The following is a 20,341-nucleotide window of genomic DNA, read 5'->3' as shown; positions in this document are numbered from 1 at the left end:
TTATTGCCCTAGTTTGGCAGGACTCAGCAGAATCTCAGGTTCAAATTTACCCAATGGTGTAGGTAAAGTCGAGGACACAGAAAACGAAGTGGAACCTACTAGGCTGTTGGGCGAAAGCGTCGACGAACTTCCTGAATATGTGGAAGATAACATGGTAGATGCAGGAAATTTTAGAACCGGATGGCTTTGAGGAGGTTCACTGTTCTTTTCATCAGTACTAGATAACGTTTGGCCCATAAAGGTTTCATCAATCACCTGACCTGGCATTATTTGTTGACTAATCGCACCGGATTGATCAGTCGTCTTTGAAAATGTTGGTGCTGTTGATGGCTGAACTGGTAGTGGGCTCGTCGTTATTGATTTAGTCAAAGAAATGCTTGGAGCTGATGATGGCAAGGCATATGTGGATGTCGATGCTGTCAGCATTGAGAGTGGCATTGCAAGAGGCCCCCGTACAAGGCTCTCTGTCCGCTCACTGTTACCACGAGACGATGCAGCCGCAGCTAATGCTGCAGCATAAGTACTTGCTGTGTTGGTTGTATTGTACGCTTCAGTTTTTTGTTTTATGCTATTAATAACATTGGAGCTGTGTATTGTAGGTATGTCTGTGGATTCAGGCGGCGACAGATGCGTGGAAACTGAGGACGGACATGTCCTCGATGTAGCTGCGGACGTTGTGGTAGGGTGCAGGGGTGGACACATTTCCTTCTCCAAATTGGGATTTCTTACAAATATTAACGATGTTTCCATTTGTAGATCTTTCGCGTCATCCTTTGAAGATAGGGGCTGCCCATTGTGTAGTAATAAAGAAGCTGCTGAGTTTTGCTGGTGAACTGAAATACGTTGACGTGACAATTTATTGCTGTTGAAACCGCTAACCGGAGGAACCGGAGAAGAAATATTTTTGTCCCCAAGATTGGTGGGAGGAGCATTTTGAACGGCAGTACTCTCATTACGTTCGATTTCCTCTTTTGTTGCACTTTTATTTTGTGAACTTGACCTACTCGCCCTGCTTGTATTAGCAATATCGGTTTTTTCTAAAAAACATAAACACATGAAAAACATATTTATCACAAAAAAATAAACATATGCTGATGTATTTGCCAAACATTTGTAAGTATGTACGAGGTGCAAGGTTTATTAATAAGGTAATTAATAAGAGCGAATTGCGAGACACAATTTGACAGTTGTGTTGATCAGTATTTGCAAATTCTTACCGAGAAAATTTATCTAGTAGATATAGAACATTATGTGTCTAAGAAGGCAAACGGGAACCACCTCTGTTATATTTTCTTAACAATAATATGTTTTTTTTTCACTCCAAGGGACACGGTAAGCTTATACCCTTATATAATTAAGCTAAAGGTGTAAGTAAGTATGGTTTTAATTCGAAATGCCACTGAGCATTCGATGTTAAGTAATATATATTAACATATAACTCTTTTTGGAATAGTATTAAACCATAAATGCAAAATGATTTCGAAATTTGGAAGAAATATATAGAAGATTTGCCTTCTTAGACATTTTCACACATAATGTTCTACATCGATTTCGATTTCATTCCGTTTGAAGTATATGTATACTTCTTCTTTTCAATTAATTAATAAAATGCTTACCGGCTGTAACATCTGGCTCTTTTATTATGGGAACTATACGGTTTGTCATAGGCTTCTGCTCGTTTTGCATAAATAGCGAAGTGGTTGCAATTTGACGTAATGCCTCCATACCTTCATTTAACATTTTACTATTGGACCTCTTATGACCAACGCGAGACTGGCGGAGAGAAAAAAAAATATATATTAACATATTACATATACACAAGTGAAGTAACCTAAATGGTTAAGCCAAAATACCTGTTGACCAGGAGCTCGTGTGATGGACACGCGTTTTATTTCACCTCGCAACAGAGATGTGGTGTAATCGGCATCGATTTTATTGCCATTTTTCTTTCGGTCATTCTTTTTATTTGCTATGCAATGAGAGGGACAAATGCAGAACAGAATTCTCAGCAAGCAGCATATAAATCCGAGGCCTATAAAAAACAATTTCATACACTTTGTAAAACACACAGGCATGATTCGAATCGACTTTACCGATAAGTGATGGTCCGATAAGACGCAGCTCAACGGTTTTAAATCCCTTCTCACCGGTTCCAACAAATGCTATAACAAGACCCAGGGCTATCGTACCCAGCCCAACATATAGGAAAGCATTTGCAAATGTGCTTGGACCCCTTAATACGCCCAAAAAATCCTCATCGTCCGACGAACCGCCTAAAGAGGCGTCTTGTATCTGTATTCGGTAGAAAGCACCATTGCATCAGATCACTGTTCCGCCGTACGTTTATATCACACTTCGGTTCTCACTTACCCGATTTCTTTTTACCCACCGACGGTGGCATGTCGCTTGTTGCTGTGCCTCCTGTACACTGCAACGACGTCCGCGTTCCAACCAAGCAGCTCTTCCCTGAGCACACTAGTTTCGCAGCAAGGCGGCACAGAGTAAACAAAAAACAAAAGACATTAGTTTCCATACCAAACCAAGTGGATATCCATAAAAACGTGTCTGCATGTTAACAATCATTACGCACAAACAATAAACCAAAAAAACGAGTACACATATTTATGTAAGTATGTTTCATATGCCCAAACATCGTAAGCAAAATTGTATTCAATATTTCAGAATAATAATTAAACGCAAAAAAGATAAAAACATATACATATAAATGCCAAATACATAATAATACATGCAAACATATATACAATACTAATGTCATTGATGTCCATATAAATATGTATATAGACCTTTCCTTTCCAGCTAAGTAAGTCCTTTCGAGCACATACTTACGTAAGGATGTTAATTCTAATTGAATATACATATGTATGTGCACTTCTAATCCTAAAAAAATAAAATAAGGCCGCAAATGATTATATAGAGAAGGGACGGAATGTCAATCGTAATATTGTCCATACTATGGCGGAAGGAAAAAAGACGCAAAAGACCGTTAAAGGCGTTAACTAAATGGAAAACATATATCATCAACAACTGCATTTGAATGGAATACAATATATTTCTCCTTAATAATTGAAATATTTTTCACCGTTTTATTATCTCATCTTCTAATAATGTTCTTTTTCGACACATTTTTCTTAGAAAAAAAATCCGATATTTTGTAATTTTACAATAACAAATGTGTTGCAATCAAATTTTGATCGTCTGCTAGCTTAGTGACATGAAAGAAAACAAATTTTCGTAACGAATTCATTTTGTGTTACATTTCAAGTGGTTCGGTTTATTGAAAGCGAAAATATTTGATTAATCTAATACATACAAATTTGCAGAAAATTCTTTGGAGTTGTAAACGTTTTTTATATATTATGGAAGAAAATCGAAGCTATATTGTATGAGACTTTGAATTTACACCCGCTATTTTTTGTGAAAGATCAATCAAATCAAAATGATCATCGAAAACATTTTACATACAATTGTTGTTTTATTTATATTCTGTATTTTTATTTATTTATTTTTTATTTTTTTGTGACAATTTGTATTAACTAAGACACTCCAAGACGACACTCCTTTATCACTTAAACATGATCGCTTTCGTAACTTCGACAGGTTTAACTTATTAGTTGAAAATATCGAGGATTTGCATCGCCTGATGGTATAATTATCAACTAATTATATTACAAAAACAACATTATTGTTAGAGAACATCATTGGTCAATGGCTGAAATTTAATATTAGGTTTAGTCATAGAATTCTTCTGGAAAATATATGAACAAACTGTTGAATTATCGCGGTAAAATGGCACAATTTTAAATTCAACTCTTATTTTTTCTGGTACGTTTTGGGATCAATCTAAAATATGTTCATTGAATATACGATTTGAAGTGAAGACCCTTATATATTCTGACAATCTATTTTACACAAAAAACGTGAAAAACAGGCTGATTGTTACTTACGACTTATATAAATAAAGCATGGTAAAATCTATAAAACTGTTCCGGATTCATATTTTCAGATTTCATATTTCGAATTTGTAAGATCTCTGCTTTGACAATTATCTTAAAATGCCAAGATGCCAACAGAAATATAAAGGCTTCGGTCGCATGTAAAAAATTATTGATTGCGCCGGAAAAGCCCTACTGCTTATTATTATTTTAAACTCTATTCAACTAAAATCTATAGCTTACCACTTACGGGACTACTTATCATATCACTGATTAGTCGGAAACATTGTTTTGTGTATATATTTGCATGTTACTCATATAAAATGCAACACATGCCAACTATTTGTTTTTTTATTGTTTTAATTTATTATTGAATATATGCTTATATATGTATAGAAATATAACGACATTTATGATGACAGACAATTAAATATACACGAAAATTACTCGATTAATATATAGAGTTGAAAGAAGTTATATTGTATGTACATAAGTTGTGTGATCTTGGCCGATTCGTATGCCTTATGCAGGAACGCCCACGTTGCTATCAGTTGGTGGGTTGGCCGACCTGCTGTGAAATATGCGCATGCGCGTATCTCATCCAATAATAAAATATGGTATGCAAGCAAAGCATCTAGTGAGCTTATCTTATCACACGAACGCTGTCAATGCCACGATAAAACCAATGAAAATAAACCATATAAATATAGAAAAATGGATCTGATTATCATGCCAGTCGACTGCAGACTCATGCGGCAAGCAACGTTTAGCTATATAGTATATATAGTACATAGAGTTTTGTATGTATTTTATGTAATAGGTAGATGTACGTATGTTTATGCAGTTTTGGCCTCAACGTGTCATTCATATAATCGTGCACATTGTAAGGTTTAGACAAAATATGTTACTGTGCTCATGTGAAGGTATTCGCATGTGTGTGTGTGTATGTTTGTGGCTCTGATATCAGTATGATATATGTATGTGGTGAGTGTTTGTAATGTATCCTTAAATGGTTTCAAACAATTTGACTGTTCAAATGTGTTATTGCCAAATGAAAATATAATATTTAACATGGCGTCCTTTGTAGAATGTCCCTTTATAGGAAAGTGTGCTCCAACTTCAATTGGAACATGTTTTTGAACTTGTAACAAATGTATATATATTAACTGGAATCGATTCATTAGATACTCTCGTCCCTTACTTAAGTACAATTTATTTATATTGTTTTTGTGGTAAAATTCTTACAAATGATTTAAAAAAACGGAACTAAGTTAAAAATTTCGAATTAACTTTATCACTTTATTCATTACATTCATAACAAATTAATGTAAAATATTCTTGTCGATCTCCCATATGGGAGGCATTTAGAAACCCACTTAATCCACTTGAAGTGTATATGACTTAAATGTTTATCATTAAATGCTTCACTGATACAATTTTTAAATCGGTTGGAGAGTAATTCGGCAATTTGCGTTTTATTTTTATTTTTTTTTTGTAAGAAGTGTTGCTACCCAATGTTCCGTACTTTGAAAGTCAGCATACACATTTCAAATGTGAAAGTATCTAACGTAACGTAAAGGTCCTCTATGGGCTAATTTGCTGTAACTAAACGCTGTCATTTCTTGTATTTTGATGATATTTTGTGCAACGTTTTATATATTTTCTTGTAGCATAATCCTATATATAAATTATGTCATCAGGTAAAGGTAGAGCGAAATAAAATAGTTCTCAGTTTAATGCCTTCATTTCATTTCAAATTCACGAAAACAATGCAATGTCTAGGGTATTAAACTCCCAATTTCGTCCAGAAATACAGCATTTGTATCTGCAGCATAATAGAGTTATACAATACATCCCTTTTTTATACATCATTTCGGCATTCTAAATATCAATTTAATGCTGCAAAAAGCCGTCTATGTATCTTTCAACGTGTTTGCCACTTAGTGTGAAACACTCTGATAACGACTGCAACCTGACTACTGACTGAAATAAAAAAGTGGCAAGCCTCCGTTACATATGTATGCATGTTCATACTGTGACTGATGATTCCACTTTTGAGCTTTAAGTATCCACTTTTATTTCGAAAATCTTTTGATATGATGATTAGAAAGAAGGATGCCTGCATTACTCAAAGCACAAGTGCCGTGCGAAATCTAGGCTGGCATTATGACAACGATAAAATCAATTCGATGACGTTTTTCAAGTACAATCGAGGTGGTTTCTTTTCCTTTCGGTGTTTGCCTCTTAGCTGTTAATTTGATATCGAGGTTGTAAAATCATTTGATATTCAGAGGTTTTATAGCAACGAATATTGTATGCAATCAAATTGTATTTAATAGCAATTATCCAGCAATGGTGTGCTATTCAGTCGAAAAGAATGCATCAGGCATAACTCATTGACAAATTTCTTTTCATAGAAATGTATCACTCGAAATCCAGTCAATCGGTTCCTTTTCAAAGTGTAGTGCCGTACTACATATTGCGATTGTGCCTTTCAAAACAGAAACAAAAACCTGTCTGTCTTCAAGTTATTATTAATAATAAACAATAATACCTTTAAATGTCTAGTTAATTATAAATCGAATGTAAATGTAATAATTGACGCTTTGAGAATTGGTTCGCACCTTTCGAGCGAATATATATCATACTATTTGTAGTCATCGGTATCGTATCGTATTATATACATGTATGTTGTATGTTTTATGTATGAATGTTACTATATAGGTATACATGTAGGCATATACAATTACAACAATAGCTCGACATCAAGAGGAAAGTTAGTTAATATTTTGCTATAATTTTTTTAAACTTTATTAATGTTATACCTAAGGCTCGGTGAAGGTGACCATTGTAATGCGGACTATTTGAATTCGAGAACCTAAATCTTATAAATGTGAATCAAGTTATGTTTACTACTTTTGAAATGTTCTTGTCCGTGTCAGTGGGTCAATGAGGAGATAAGAACATAATGATATGCGGTCAATGCACTTGCACCCAAATGTGGGCTTAGACGGAACATTTCCTCCAGGACATAACAATAATGCGTGCTTAGAAAAAATACGAAAAAAAGATGAGAAAAATCCAGAGGACGAAAACAAAATGCAAAATGTAGAAATGAATAAAAAACGGAGGAATAGTTATTCAACATTTGTATGTGTGCATGTGGGTGGTGTATTGGGTGGGGCACAGTCAGGAATGAGGGCAGTCAATGTTTGTTCAAATGACGAAGGTGATTTAGTAAAAATATTTGTACTTTAGTTATTATATAGTTTATTAAAAATGAAATATCATCCACTTGGGTATGCTGATCATGTCATTGGTCTGTGACTTAATTGTCAAAAAATAGAACAAATTACATGTCGGATCGATCTTCAATACTAACCAGAAATCTGTTTTCACAACGTGTGTTAGCTACATGTGTGTGGTTATGAGTGAGCGAGTGTTATGAGTAAATATGTATGTACGTGTGTATGAGTTATTAAAAGTAACAGCATTCCTCCTATTAATCCTAAGGACAATGTTAATAATGATACAATTCTATGCAGCTATACAATTTGGAAACATGTTCGTCGTATGTAGATCGATGATACACATCAAGTCGGAAGATATCCTCAATGTGGCAGGCAGGGGGATTTGCCACACACAGACACACTTTAAGCTCTTTACACATTTTGCGGGTTAGTTGATCTGGTGGGGATTTGAGTTTCAAGTAAGTACATACATACGTATAACAGTTCCATCCACACATACACATACGCGTCATGTTCGCGGGAATGTGTGCCAATGTCATAGACAATCATTACGGGTCGAGGTAGAATGGCGCGAATTGGAACGCATTCCTTGTGAATCCTTTTTTGAGGGACGCAATCGCTTCAACTTACCGATCGATGTTGGCTATGTTAAAACAAGTATTTTCAGGACAGTGTTGATACGGAATATGGCGGATTCTGTTATCGAGTTATTGTTGTTGTCCGCATACTTACACACACACACACAAACATGTGTTACAAATTCGAAATGGTGTATAACAGTTACTTATAACTATAGCACACACACACACCCACCCAGCTTCAATCGATAGGTGAGGGTGCGTGTATCCATCCTTACGTGGTATTGAGTAATGTTCGAATGCATTTACATTAAATATCCGATTAATTTAGTTTTACTTTTCCACTTGTTTCAACTTGTGAATGCTCCACAAAAAATCCTCAGCATATGTATAATGAATGACGCCCATGAGGTCAATCAAAATCGGTGAGTGAATGTATGGATGAACACACACGTACACACTTGCATACATGTACAACAAATTCACTCATCGAAAATTCATCTATTTTCTATTTGCTTTTTCGTCTTAATATTTGATACATTCAGACTTGAGAATTTTATGTAATTTTCGGGGATTATTACTTTCTTTGTGGATTTGTATTCGCATATTGAATCAAGTCGAGCTCCTAGATCGAAAACGGGAATGAGAGGCAAGCAAGCTGAACAGAATCTTTGGGAAAACTTGATACCATTTTGTATGATTACTGTTGGTTAGTTGGTCTCACCGCGAGACGTAACGTGTCGTGTAGTATTGTAATGCTGTCCATTGGCAGGCAGGCAGGTACTTATCATTATCATGGAATAGTATACAAATGGGTCGAACGACGTATTTGGTGGGATGATGGTGGTCGGATGGGTGTGGTCTATCGAGACATGCAACATGTTCGTATGAGGTGTGTTCTACTCGATGGAAAATAAAAACTATAACAATTAAAATGGTGGCAATGCGGCTTCTGTGGACGTGTGACAGGTGTAAGTTGTACTATGTGTGTCTTAGACGTAGATTACGAAGAAGTAAGTATTAGCTTTTATAAATGTATGCATTGCATTGCGGACTGTATTGATGCTCCTTGGCTCCTTTCGTATCGGGAGTTGAGTTCTCGTTTCTTGGTCTTAGGACTCAGGAATAAATAACACTACGGGATATTACTAGGGGGTAGCGTTAATAATGTTTTTCGTGTGGTTTGCTGGGATGGTGGTGGGGAAATGTAAAGTTCTCGCCCAAAAGCGTCTGAGAATCAAGAAGTACATTAAAGTAAGGAAAATGCTTGTAATCCATATACAGATAGATAAATAGATGCTGATTATGTACTGTACATACATACGTGTCGATGTGTCTGTGTGTGTGTTATCAAGTGTTTGTCATGATGCATCTGTATTTCTATATAATTTATCGTTTCTTTTTTACATTTAACCACAATGCACATGCTTTGTCAGTAATATTTAACAACAACGCTTTTATCGAGACTGGGGATGGTCGATGTATTCAGTACAAGATCCAAATCCCAGGTGCAATAAAAGCGTGTAAACATATGCAAGGCAAATGTTTGGCAGCAAACATTTGCTTTGCATACATTTCCAACTACACAGGGAGGTGAAATATTTTGTTTCACGCGCATATAAGGAAGCCCACAGAGCAGATCGATTGCACTGAAGACAATAGACATTTACGAATTCGTTTCAACATTCAAACTGGTTTTTTGAATTTTGTTTTACGTTTTTTTTTTTTTAATTTATTGACTACCGTTTGATTATGGACAAAAATATTAAACCGTTTGAATGTTTGCAATTTGAAATGTTTCTTTTGAATTTGAATCAGATTCCGAATGGAATAATTTGAATTATATAGGTTTGTTGTTTAATTGCAAATTAAATCCTCCTCAAATGGAAATTACAAATTGAGTTCTCGAACTGGAACGATAGATATCCTCGGAAATGTTTGGAATCTCTTGACTGAGCAAGATTCTTGCGAACGTTTTTACATTTTAATGAGGTTTCGAAAGGATATATTCTTACGATGGACAAACTTATTTTTTGAAGTGATCAAAAGTGTGTATGTACTTAAAAAAAAAAACTCTATTCTGAATTATTAATTGAAGATCCACTAGTTCGAGTTATCACTACTCCGAAGTTAATATTACACAACTGTTGAAATTGAACTCATGTTTTTCACTCCTTTTCCAATATTGAAAATTAAATCAGTGTTCTCTTTTTTTATTGTTATTTGTCTTTTTCTTCAGTGTATGCGATTGTTGCTTCTGTGTGGGTGTGCTTGTCGGTGGCGTCTATTGTCGTTAAATGTTTCCGATAGATTATAAACGAAATTCAACTCTGTGATGCTGTGTTCCATTACAAAACTACGTAAATAAAATGTGTTTACAAGCATTTTCACTGTACTTTAAAACTTCAAAAATTAAAATTATATCGAAAACAAAATAAAACAAAACAAAACCAACCAACAAAGGGAAATGTATAAGAATAGAAGTAAATCAAGACAACAAAAGAGACAAACCAACGAATTTTGTAGTGATAACCTAGCAAAGGACTTACTGTCGATTTTTAGAGCCATTGATTGATGTTGGGTCGCGGTGCGCAATAATGGTGGCAACATTAATTTTGTATTTGGATTTGGATGGCGTGAGTTGGAATGGTAGGACGAATTTGTACAGAGAGAGACAGAGAGATGTGGTTATACAAACCATTGTAGCGGCACAGACCGTCGCCGTTTGACGTTAGATGTCAGATGTTCCCGGCGCAACCACAGGTGAAAAGGAATTCCAATCGCAATTTTAAACAATTGTTAGTGAGTTGACATATTTACACGGGTGATAGTGTAAGAACATGTAATGTTATGAAACATATGGTGTGGACCGATCGTATTTCGTACACAGAGACAAATGGGCGGGGACACGCACGTACCACATCATACCGCATCGTCAGTTACAATTCAATTAGTAGGAAGGAAGATGAAGACGCGTCAGTTAGATATCCACATGGTTGGATGGGGGAAGTGGTTGTTTTTGGTAAATTACAGTTGGCCAACGGTACAACGGACAGTAGAGTACAGATTTGGATTTGGATGAAAAGTTGAAAGAAGGTTATGAACAAAACATGTCCTTTTGGAAGGATTTCGGTATAAATGCAGAGACTATCTGTGTAGGTATTTACATGAAAATGTATATATCTGTGTATGCATGTATGTATATATGTGTGTTTGTGGGGTGAATATGGCCAAGTGTTGAGAAAACAAGGTGATGATAAGACGGCTTGTTCTCTAGGGTCATTTCTAAGTAGGAATTTATTGTTTGGACTACTAGCGAACTTAAAGAAGAGGTGAAGTAAGGTGCTTAAATCTACAAATGTTGCTCTTTGGTTAATACTTCTCTTTAGGCCTTTGGATTCTTATTCGAGAGTAGAAATATTCAAGGCTTGTTGTGTGTATTTATTATATATGTAGGTTAAACTTTATACAGCTACAAATCAAAAAAAAATGAATACATATGTGGGGATTGGAAAATAAGAGTTCTATAGACATAGGCTGGATCAGGAATATAAATATATCTAAGTGAGGGTGAGATGGAAAGCTAATTTGTTGATATAAAGTATTCTTTTTGTGGTCTGGCGAAGGACTCAAAAAGTTTGGGGTTATAGGAAGCAGAATTGAAAAGAACGCGAATGTTCGCGCAAGCCAAAGATGTTGAGAAGTTGTTTGTTTTGTATTCAAAGCATTTAATGTGAAGAAGTTTGGTGTCTAACCTGAGGTTTGTTGAATAACTAGGAGCTCTAAACGAAATATTGCTAATATTCTAAGTGAAATAGTATGTAGAATCTACTCATAAATAAATTGAACGAAAAGAAATTATAATATAGTATATTTTGTACTGGAAGGAACAGAGTTCAATGAGACTAAGAGAGGGGATCGTTATAGACAGAGAAAGACAGATTGAGAGAGCGAGAGAGAGAGATAGGAAGGTAGTATGATGTAAGGACGTTATGGGTCCTAAGTTAGTTGTTTTCAGGGGGTAGTGAGGGGAATGACAGAAGTTACTAGTAACGATAGTAGTAGTTGTATTTGGTAGTTGATAGAGAAAGAGAGAGAATATTTTGTGGGTTTCCATTTGTTTTTGTTTTTTTTTTTTACTTTTTTGCTGAGAAGAAGGAGGAGGAGGAGTTTGATGTTAAAGAAATAAAATATTACCCATGACTCTGGCGGATAACGAGGAAATGGAGCTATTTCTTTGGTTGCTACATTACTAGGCAACTCAAGTCTTCCACCTAATTTTCGTAGCTTTCTTCTTCTCGCCACCCGAGATTTCGATCTTAGCATCAATGCAGCCTGCATCTTTATTCGTTGAGTTTATGCGCAACAAATATATTTTACTATAGATGAATGATTAACGGCAAAATGCGTTACTGTATATATTTTTAGATATATATCACGTTGTGTTATAGGATCGGGCCAAATTTTACTCATTCAACCGTAGAGGTCCGTTGTCTTGCTGCAATAGCGTATCTTCGTTTGAGCGCGATGAAGAACAAATTGAGTTCTTCAGGAGCCCTATGTAAAACTAAAGTCGTACACATTTGGTTTAAATCATTAATAAACATAGTCTACATGGTTAAAATTCATTTAAAGTAGTTCTTACAGAATATTCTGAACCTGAAAATACTCAATGCTACCGGACGCCGGTCTCCCGCTATCGATGGCGATGCCTTGGGTCGAACTGCTACGTTCGCCGGTTGTTGGTTTTCCAACGGTGATGCTTTTGTTTGCGTTGTCCTTTGCGTCGTCGTCTTCTTCGCCGGCGCAGCCACCAGTTAAATTGTATTTGTGCGCACGTACACAGAAGACGATACATAAACTTAATATTTTGTCTAGATTCGCGCTCTCGTATATAGTGTGGACTTAACGCTCCGATCATATAGCTAAGCGAATGTATGTGTTCGACTTATATTGCTCCTCGAACTGGCGATGATGTGTCACAGCAATGTCGATCGGTGTAGATCTTCTGCAACTTGGGCGTCGCTATCATTTTGCAGATATGTGAAAATATTAAAGTTCTGAACCAAACTCGTGACTGCTGTTGCCGTAGGACTTCATCTTAGCTGTAATTTTTCGTTGATAGTTAAGAGGCATTTAGCACAGTTAGCGATGTGAAAGTGAGAAATCTCTCAAGTGTTAGTAATCGAGCGCCCCTTCCCAAGTCGAGCAACACACACTCGCGGGTTACCTTACTATTTGAGTAATATTTAGTGGAGATTATTTATACGTGTCTTCGATGTATTATTTCGTTTGGTTTAACGTTCGTTTTTTGTTCGTTCTCTTACAGTATGTGCTGTCTGGTGTGGATCTGGATGGATCTGTAGTACACCCCTTCAGTGCAGTGCAGTTTGGATCCTATGGCAAACAAATAAACAGTATTCATATGTTCAGTTCTGATATATTCATTCGTTTTCTTTGTTTTGTACAAGAGAATGTTATGCTGTTGTGTATTTCATAAGTACCAATGATAACATTACAAAATCTTGTATGTTCTCATCCCACTCTCTCCCTGCAGCAGACAACATCTTCTTAAGGCAGCCAATGAATGCACAATGCAAACGGTTTTGGGAAATTCCGTCGCCTTAGCATCACAAATTGTTTTGTTGGTAAACTTTTTATAAGGAGTAGGTCCTGGAACTTTAGGATTGGAGAATGTAGAAAAAAAAACTAAATAACGTATTGGCAAGCTCATGGCTTGCACTTGGACGTTCAGCAAATTAAGAGCAATACAAATCCATTTTAAAATGTATTCACATAATCAATATATCAGTTATAATATGGAGAACAAATTTATTTTTTTTAATTTCAAATTCAATTGTATAGCCACTAAATAGAAATAAAAGTCTCGTTAGTATTTTTCGCGTATGATGGAACATGATTTTGGTTTGCGGATTTTTGTGCAAGGTCTAAGTTTTAGCGTAAAACGGAGTAAATAATGTAAATATCGCCTGGAACATTGGCGACTTTTTATGAAAACACGGCATTTACTTGCCACATATTTAATGTCAACTATCGTCGGTATTCACTTAGTTTATCTTTTTTGTCTTTTTATCCGAAAACATTAAAACAAATGTTCATCTAAAATAAAAGTGAGAGGTTAATTATTTCATCTTTTTTAGTGTATCACCCATCTTAATAATATTTTTTACAAAGAAAGAAGCCATTTGGAATAAGTCGAATTGGTGGTTCTTGATCAAAAGTAAATGATCTTCTGGCGTAATAAGTTGTAAATATGTATATAAAACCTTCAAAATAAATATTTTAAATGCTTGTTAACCTCGAAGTGAGGCACCATCGAAATTCTCATGCAGTTTATTTCGTTGGTCAGCTAAGTACTTCGCTTTGTTACAAGAGGCATTTGGGTATGAAAGGTTTTCTTGTATAGAAGCAATAAATAGCTTCTGTCGGGAAAATCCCAACAAAAAACTAAGGGAACTGATGAGGATTAGTGGCGTGATCGGAAACTATAGTCTTCACTGCCTTATCCCTCGGCGAACAATGCCATACATTCCCCACTAATAAATATTTGTTTTTTATAAAAACAACAAACTGGGATGGTATCCCAAATAACCCACCAACACTACTGAAGATTTTAAATAAAACATTTTCAAGAGAATGAAAATGAATCGAACGGTTGCTTATTGTTACGTGCATCAGAATAAGGTCAACTAATATTAAAAGAGTGGAATCGTCCACTCCAATTTGGATGCATCCAGGAGGTGTTATATGATTCGTGTATTGAAATTATATTTGAACCAAACATGTTCATTCTTTGCGTTATATGGTCATTTTTTAATAGTTCGGATAAAGCGTCTTAGGCTCACCATTTAAGTGGAATCAAACGAAATTGTATATAAACCAGGATACCAGATAGATACTAAAAGTAACATGAATTTTGGTTACAAATATAAATAAATAAAAAGACACACATGTGATTTAGAAGGAGATTCTAAATACATCCCAAACTGGGGCTATCCTATTTCTCTTACGTTTGGAAAGCAAATGTACGACAGTATGGTTTATAAACACTAGGGTTTGCCTCTTTTGCAACCTCGTATGAAAGTATCTCATTTTAACGAGTTTTTACACAAGATCAGATATAATGTTAATAATTAGGTTATTCTATAAAAAATCTCACGCCCAAAATCATTTCAAAATTTATAATACGAATTCAAATTTGCAATGTAGAATGTATATTTTTATTATTCAGGAAGGATATTATAAATGTAAGATGACGTTACTTAATTAAGGCCTTGGACACTAAATTCAAGATTTTTCAAAAAGTGGAGTTAGTCGAAGTGTACACTGAAACACAAGCTGTAGAGTAAAACAAAATGACCTAACCGTTTGTATTCCACAAAATATCTTTAATTGTGAAAATCATACCAAGTCAAAAAAATCATATATATATATATGGGAGATATATTTAAGTCTGACCCGATGTTCTACAATTTCAATACTTTCTTTATTATTTTATATCAACAGACGGATGGACATACATAAATCGACTCAAAAAATGATTCTGAGAGGAGCAGTATAGCCTTACGCGACCGATCATAGTCTGGGCCATATTTCGTGATATTTACATCCTCTTAAAGGATTATTTACCAAATCATCTTTCCGGAGTAAACATTTACTCCATACGATTCAACTTTGGTTATTATACTAGCAACAATATTTCGAGGCGTTAAAAATCTTGGGGCCAAACAAATCTTGAATACTCTGACAACATAGTTGTGTAGAGACATAATACCTGTAGGTCGATTCAGTAACTTATAACGATCCGACAATCGACAATTTTGTCTACACATAAAATCGTTTGCAGTAACGAAAATGTTATTCTGTAAAAATGTAGACAAATTGTCGATAAACTTTCAAAAAGCTTTTATTTTGGAACATTTTGAAAATAAAATACATACAAATTTTGAACAAAACAAGGCATGTTCAATATTAAAGAATATTTTTCGATAAGTTAACTTTGAATTTTTTCGTGTTGTTTACTAACAACATTTTTAACAATTGTTGTTAAAAACTGTTATAGAATTAAAATATTGTTTATTTTGTCGTTATAATATTTTATCGATTTGAGAATTGCTTAATTTTGATAGTGAATCGACCCACTGGTACCACAGTGTGGTGAAGAATAGAAAATTATATTTTGTTTTTCTTTTAAATAATTAAATGGAATAAACCTTAGTTTTAGTCATTAATAGGCAGAAGCTCATTCATTCCTACTATAACATTACTGTGTTTGTTTCTTTTTTCTTACCATTTGAGTTTATTAAATTACGGAAATCATTTTCATATATGAAGAAGTAAATCCGTAGTTCGAGCAATTTATGAATGAATCATTTGCTTTTTTGACTATTCAGGTGTTAACCTTCATGTACTTAAAAATTATAATTAAACCAGTGTCTGTGAGTGTATTTCTTTTGTTTGTTTTTGATGTCTTGATCATAGATTTGGAAGACGTTTGTCTTCATTAAGTTCAATCTTTTTTAATTCATATATTCTTTAAAAATTTCAAAGTTAAACCTGACACATTTGCACCCAATCTCTGGATAAGTCATTGAAATAAGTATAAAACTCTTACCTACAAATGTTACGCGATTAAATAGTGTCTGGCATATGTTTGCTAACATGTATATATATATATGTTATATTTAAATTTACATTACGTACGTACATACATACATGTGGCCTATGTTTGCAGATTACATCAACTTAGCATTATATGACATTCTAACCATTTACTTGGTGCAGACATGCAATTATTGTCATCGATTTTCCCTTATTAAACTATGTAATGTGCATGCTTCCGGCAACACACTTATCCACACTGCTATATGTATATATTTATATTTATATATAGGCTAATTAAAAGCAACATCAAGAACAACGAAACGACAAAGGACACGAAACATCGCAAAAACGAAAAAAGTAAACAAATAAACAAATGGTCTAGCGAAGAGTGGCGGGATGGGGGTAGCGATAAAAGCTTTAGTGGCCGCCGCTAGCATTGACATTGCGACTGTAATAAAAACAGTGGACCACCCATTTCTTATCCAACCCAAACACCTCGTGTCCACCCTTGTGTCACACACACATCAACTATTTCAGTCATCCCAAACACGAATCGTAGTAATTGCTGTTGGCAGTTATTTAGAGCCCATGGAGGAACTATCATCATACAACAAAGACCGGGGGGCGTGGGGCAACGGGTTCTCGGCTGTGGGTTATGGGGGTACTCAGAGCATAGTAAAAGTAACAAAGAAAAGAATGGCATGCAAGAAACAAGAAATGGCATTATGACACAACAAACATGCAACACTGAGAAATAAGAAAATACGTTGAAACATAAATGGGAGACATTTGTAACTAATGAATATGGCGAATTTGGTGTCGAAGTCGAAGTCGGTGGGTCGGTCGGTCGGAAGGTATTGTCGACGGAAGTGTAAGCGTTTGATATCGTGAAAGATGACTTAGGCACACAACCACACATACACACACACATTAGCAATCGTATCGTATACCACTACTCATGACAATATACGCGAAAGGTGTGTGCAGCTGTGTGTATGTGTGCGTTTAAAGGTGTGTTCCTTGTTGTATGTCGAGGTTCTAGTCGATTTGTGTACTATCCCTGTGTATGTGGCCACACACACACATTCACATGGGTATTAAAAAGAAATTATATTGGCACTTAAGAAATGAGAAACTAAAAAATAGGCAGATTCAAAACGGTTCAAATAGCAAGAAAACATGTCAACGTGTGTGTACGTGTTTATGTGTGTGTGTATTGAAATGGATAGGATACAACATAGAGAGAATATGGTAGTAGGAGTAGTAGTGACAGTGGTAGTAGTAGTAGCAGTATGTAGGGCCGGCCTTGGTTCGCTCTGTTGGGTGGTGGTGGTAATTACCTCAATGTGTTCACAGACGCATATACCTTCCTCACAGTAGGCGCAAATTTGGATTTTACGACCGGCGGTGGTCGACGGCAAGCCCTTGAATACGAGGTGCGGATCGTCGGTAAGCAGAGGTTCGTAGTGTTGGTTCTGTTGGTTGAATTGAAGCTCTTTGAATTGTCTCCGAACACCACCAATGACAACCGGGGGGTCATGTTCAAAGGCGTCGCTACGCCTCATGCGGTAGACACTGCATTTGCGTTCTAGGGGTCCGGTGGGTGGGTGCGCTTGGTCATCGTCATCACAAGAGTCTGCGGCCGCGGTAAGCGGTTGTTTTTCTGCAACAGCATCGGGAAGTTCTTCGTGTGGTTTGGCCACGTGCCCGGGCGACGCCATCGGTGTGGCCGGCGTCACAATAATACTGTCATGATAGGCCATAGGAATACCTGCCTCCTGACATGTCGTTGGTGGGAGAGCTGTCGCGTCATCCGGCTTGCCGGCGGCGGCTACGCCCGATGGCGACGTCGGTGGTGTGGCTTCAACTTGTGAGACAAGCGGTAGAGTGGCAGTTGCCGATTTCGGTAGATGGGAATGGTGAAAGCTTGTTCCGCTACTGCCCGAATGACGGTGTACAAGCTTCGGCGATACACGTCCATGGTGATGATGACCGGTATATGGAACCATATGTTGGTGTTCCTGATGGCTGTGGCTGTGAGCATGATGGCTATGTCCATGCGCATGTGGGTGCGAGTGGATTCGCATATGCATAACCGATTGTGTGTCGCCCTCATCGATTGGCAGTAAAAGCTTCGATTGCGCCGTATAACTAGCACTAAGTTTGCGCCCCTGCGCCTGCGGTGTTCGCAGATAGTTGTTCGGGAGTTGGTGGAATTGCCGAGAATGGCGCGTTGGCGTTGAAGCGCCATGTTCGCCCACCGATGGACAAGGTGCCTTAGGGGGATGTAGTTTTGCCTGCAGCTGCTGCGATTTCTTTTGCTGGCGTTGCCTTTGTCGTGCCTGGCGTGATGCCAAACTGGCGCCACCGGCAGCGGCATACATTTCTCTCCAACTGTTCCGCTTACCAGATCGTCGCTCCGATTATTTATTTCGCTATAGTACACAGGATAAGGAAAATAAACGAATGCGAAGAATCGAATCGAATAAAACGAACGCGATTTTGTGGCCGATCTTGCACTTCCAAGAATAACCCCCGCTACAGTCGACCTTGTCTGTCAGATTTTTGTTTAATGAATACCTAAAACCTAAAATGACGCCGAATCTACGCCACATCTAATGTCGAAATGCGGATATATTCCATTGTAATTGTGGACTCCATGATCATGTTGACTACAATTACATATCATTTATGCTAACTACGTACATGGTTATAGATAGAGATATTATTATTTGAATGGATCAGCATATAAATCTAGAAGCATATATATGTAAGTCCAACTAAGTACAGGTTTGGATTCCGAATTGATGAATACGTTTTAGTTTTTTTGTTGGCGTGATTGGAACAATAGTCAGAGGCTGCGGCGCACAAGGTTGCACTTACATTGTCCGTCTGTACATATATACATATTTTATCGAATATCGGAATGTCCTTTCTACTATCTATTCTAATCTAGCTTAATCTATTCTACAGTGGATGGAATATCTGAGTGAAATGAATAAACAAATGGTCGCTACACGAATTTTAAAGCGTACAATTCCGCCATGGGTCTTAAGACAGTAGTAATGACGACTGGCAGTTGAGTTATCTATCTAAATTCTCATACTCGTCTAGATATGTATCTACAAATGTAGTGGGCCAGTACCACTGCGGATTTTGTCCTGTCAATTACCTTAATGAAGACCGACGACCAAGTCCGTTATATTGATAGGTGTTTTAGAGTGCATCGAGACGTCTGCTATGCGATTGCCCTATAGGTCGCCTTCATTTTAATCGGAAGCAGATTCTAGGTATGTGGTTAGGTATTTGGTATATATGTAAAAATATTGCGTCATCGTCAAAGAAACAAGTGCATAGTCTTACAAACTAGTTATGTATATAGTATACTTCATCTGATAAGAAATACATACATACAGGCTGAAAAAGATTTAATTCGGATATATATATATGGTAATTGGTGAATAATGGAACAATATTGCAAAGATTTGAAGCTTTAAAGTTCCGAAACAATCTATTTTTTTCTCAAATTTTGTAAAATAAGTATGGACTACTCGAAAAATATTTAGTAAATGCTTCAATACGATGCATGCAAAGGCGTTTGCCTCCTTTCGAATGGAATATTTAAAATATGTGCAATAGAATGTGGCGCAATGGTATTTACTCCATTTACGTTTCGCAGACTTTATAGCATTCATTGCTACATCACTGTATGTCTGCAGGTTTTTGTCAAACACACACACAGCAATTGAAGAGTTGTACGTTAGCAAACGCTACACAAAAAATGTCTACAAAGTCTACATCTGGGTGGACATCATAGCTTAAATTGTAAATTTCGACAATAAAAATCTCGGCCATAGTTTTACGTATCGCACACGGACAGCATAAGCCCAAATAAAGCGGGGGTACGTTCGCCTGTGTGCGCGTATGTATGTAA

The 20,341-nt window shown here is 36.3% G+C and overlaps 1 protein-coding gene across 1 annotated transcript; it reads right to left on the bottom strand.

The window, feature by feature from the left end:
* On the bottom strand, nucleotides 1-18,871 carry LOC133325777 (uncharacterized). The gene is made up of 6 exons (XM_061534499.1): nucleotides 17,748-18,871; nucleotides 2,371-2,475; nucleotides 2,094-2,292; nucleotides 1,854-2,032; nucleotides 1,605-1,773; nucleotides 1-1,037 (listed from the first exon to the last, which is right to left on the bottom strand). Exons 1-6 carry the CDS (start codon nucleotides 18,789-18,791, stop codon nucleotides 1-3), a joined length of 2,733 nt encoding a protein of 910 aa, XP_061390483.1. The 5' UTR covers nucleotides 18,792-18,871.
* Nucleotides 18,872-20,341: the final 1,470 nt, after the last annotated feature.

Source organism: Musca vetustissima, unplaced genomic scaffold (assembly GCF_032173495.1).
Source record: "Musca vetustissima isolate MV318-11 ecotype Yass unplaced genomic scaffold, APGP_CSIRO_Mvet_v1 utg37729, whole genome shotgun sequence".
In the NCBI taxonomy this organism is placed as follows: Eukaryota; Metazoa; Arthropoda; class Insecta; order Diptera; family Muscidae; genus Musca; species Musca vetustissima.
The sequence above is the reverse complement of the archived record's forward strand: the minus strand, read 5'-3'. Positions and strand labels throughout refer to the sequence as shown.

Excerpts from the sequence above, each read along its gene's own strand:
- LOC133325777 (XM_061534499.1), bottom strand. The coding sequence starts at position 18,791 with ATGTATGCCGCTGCCGGTGGCGCCAGTTTGGCATCACGCCAGGCACGA. Across the intron at positions 1,774-1,853 it reads CACGAGCTCCTGGTCAACAG|TCTCGCGTTGGTCATAAGAG; the intron begins GTATTTTGGCTT and ends TCTCTCCGCCAG. Across the intron at positions 1,038-1,604 it reads TACAGCCGGTAAGCATTTTA|AAAAAACCGATATTGCTAAT; the intron begins TTAATTAATTGA and ends TATGTTTTTTAG.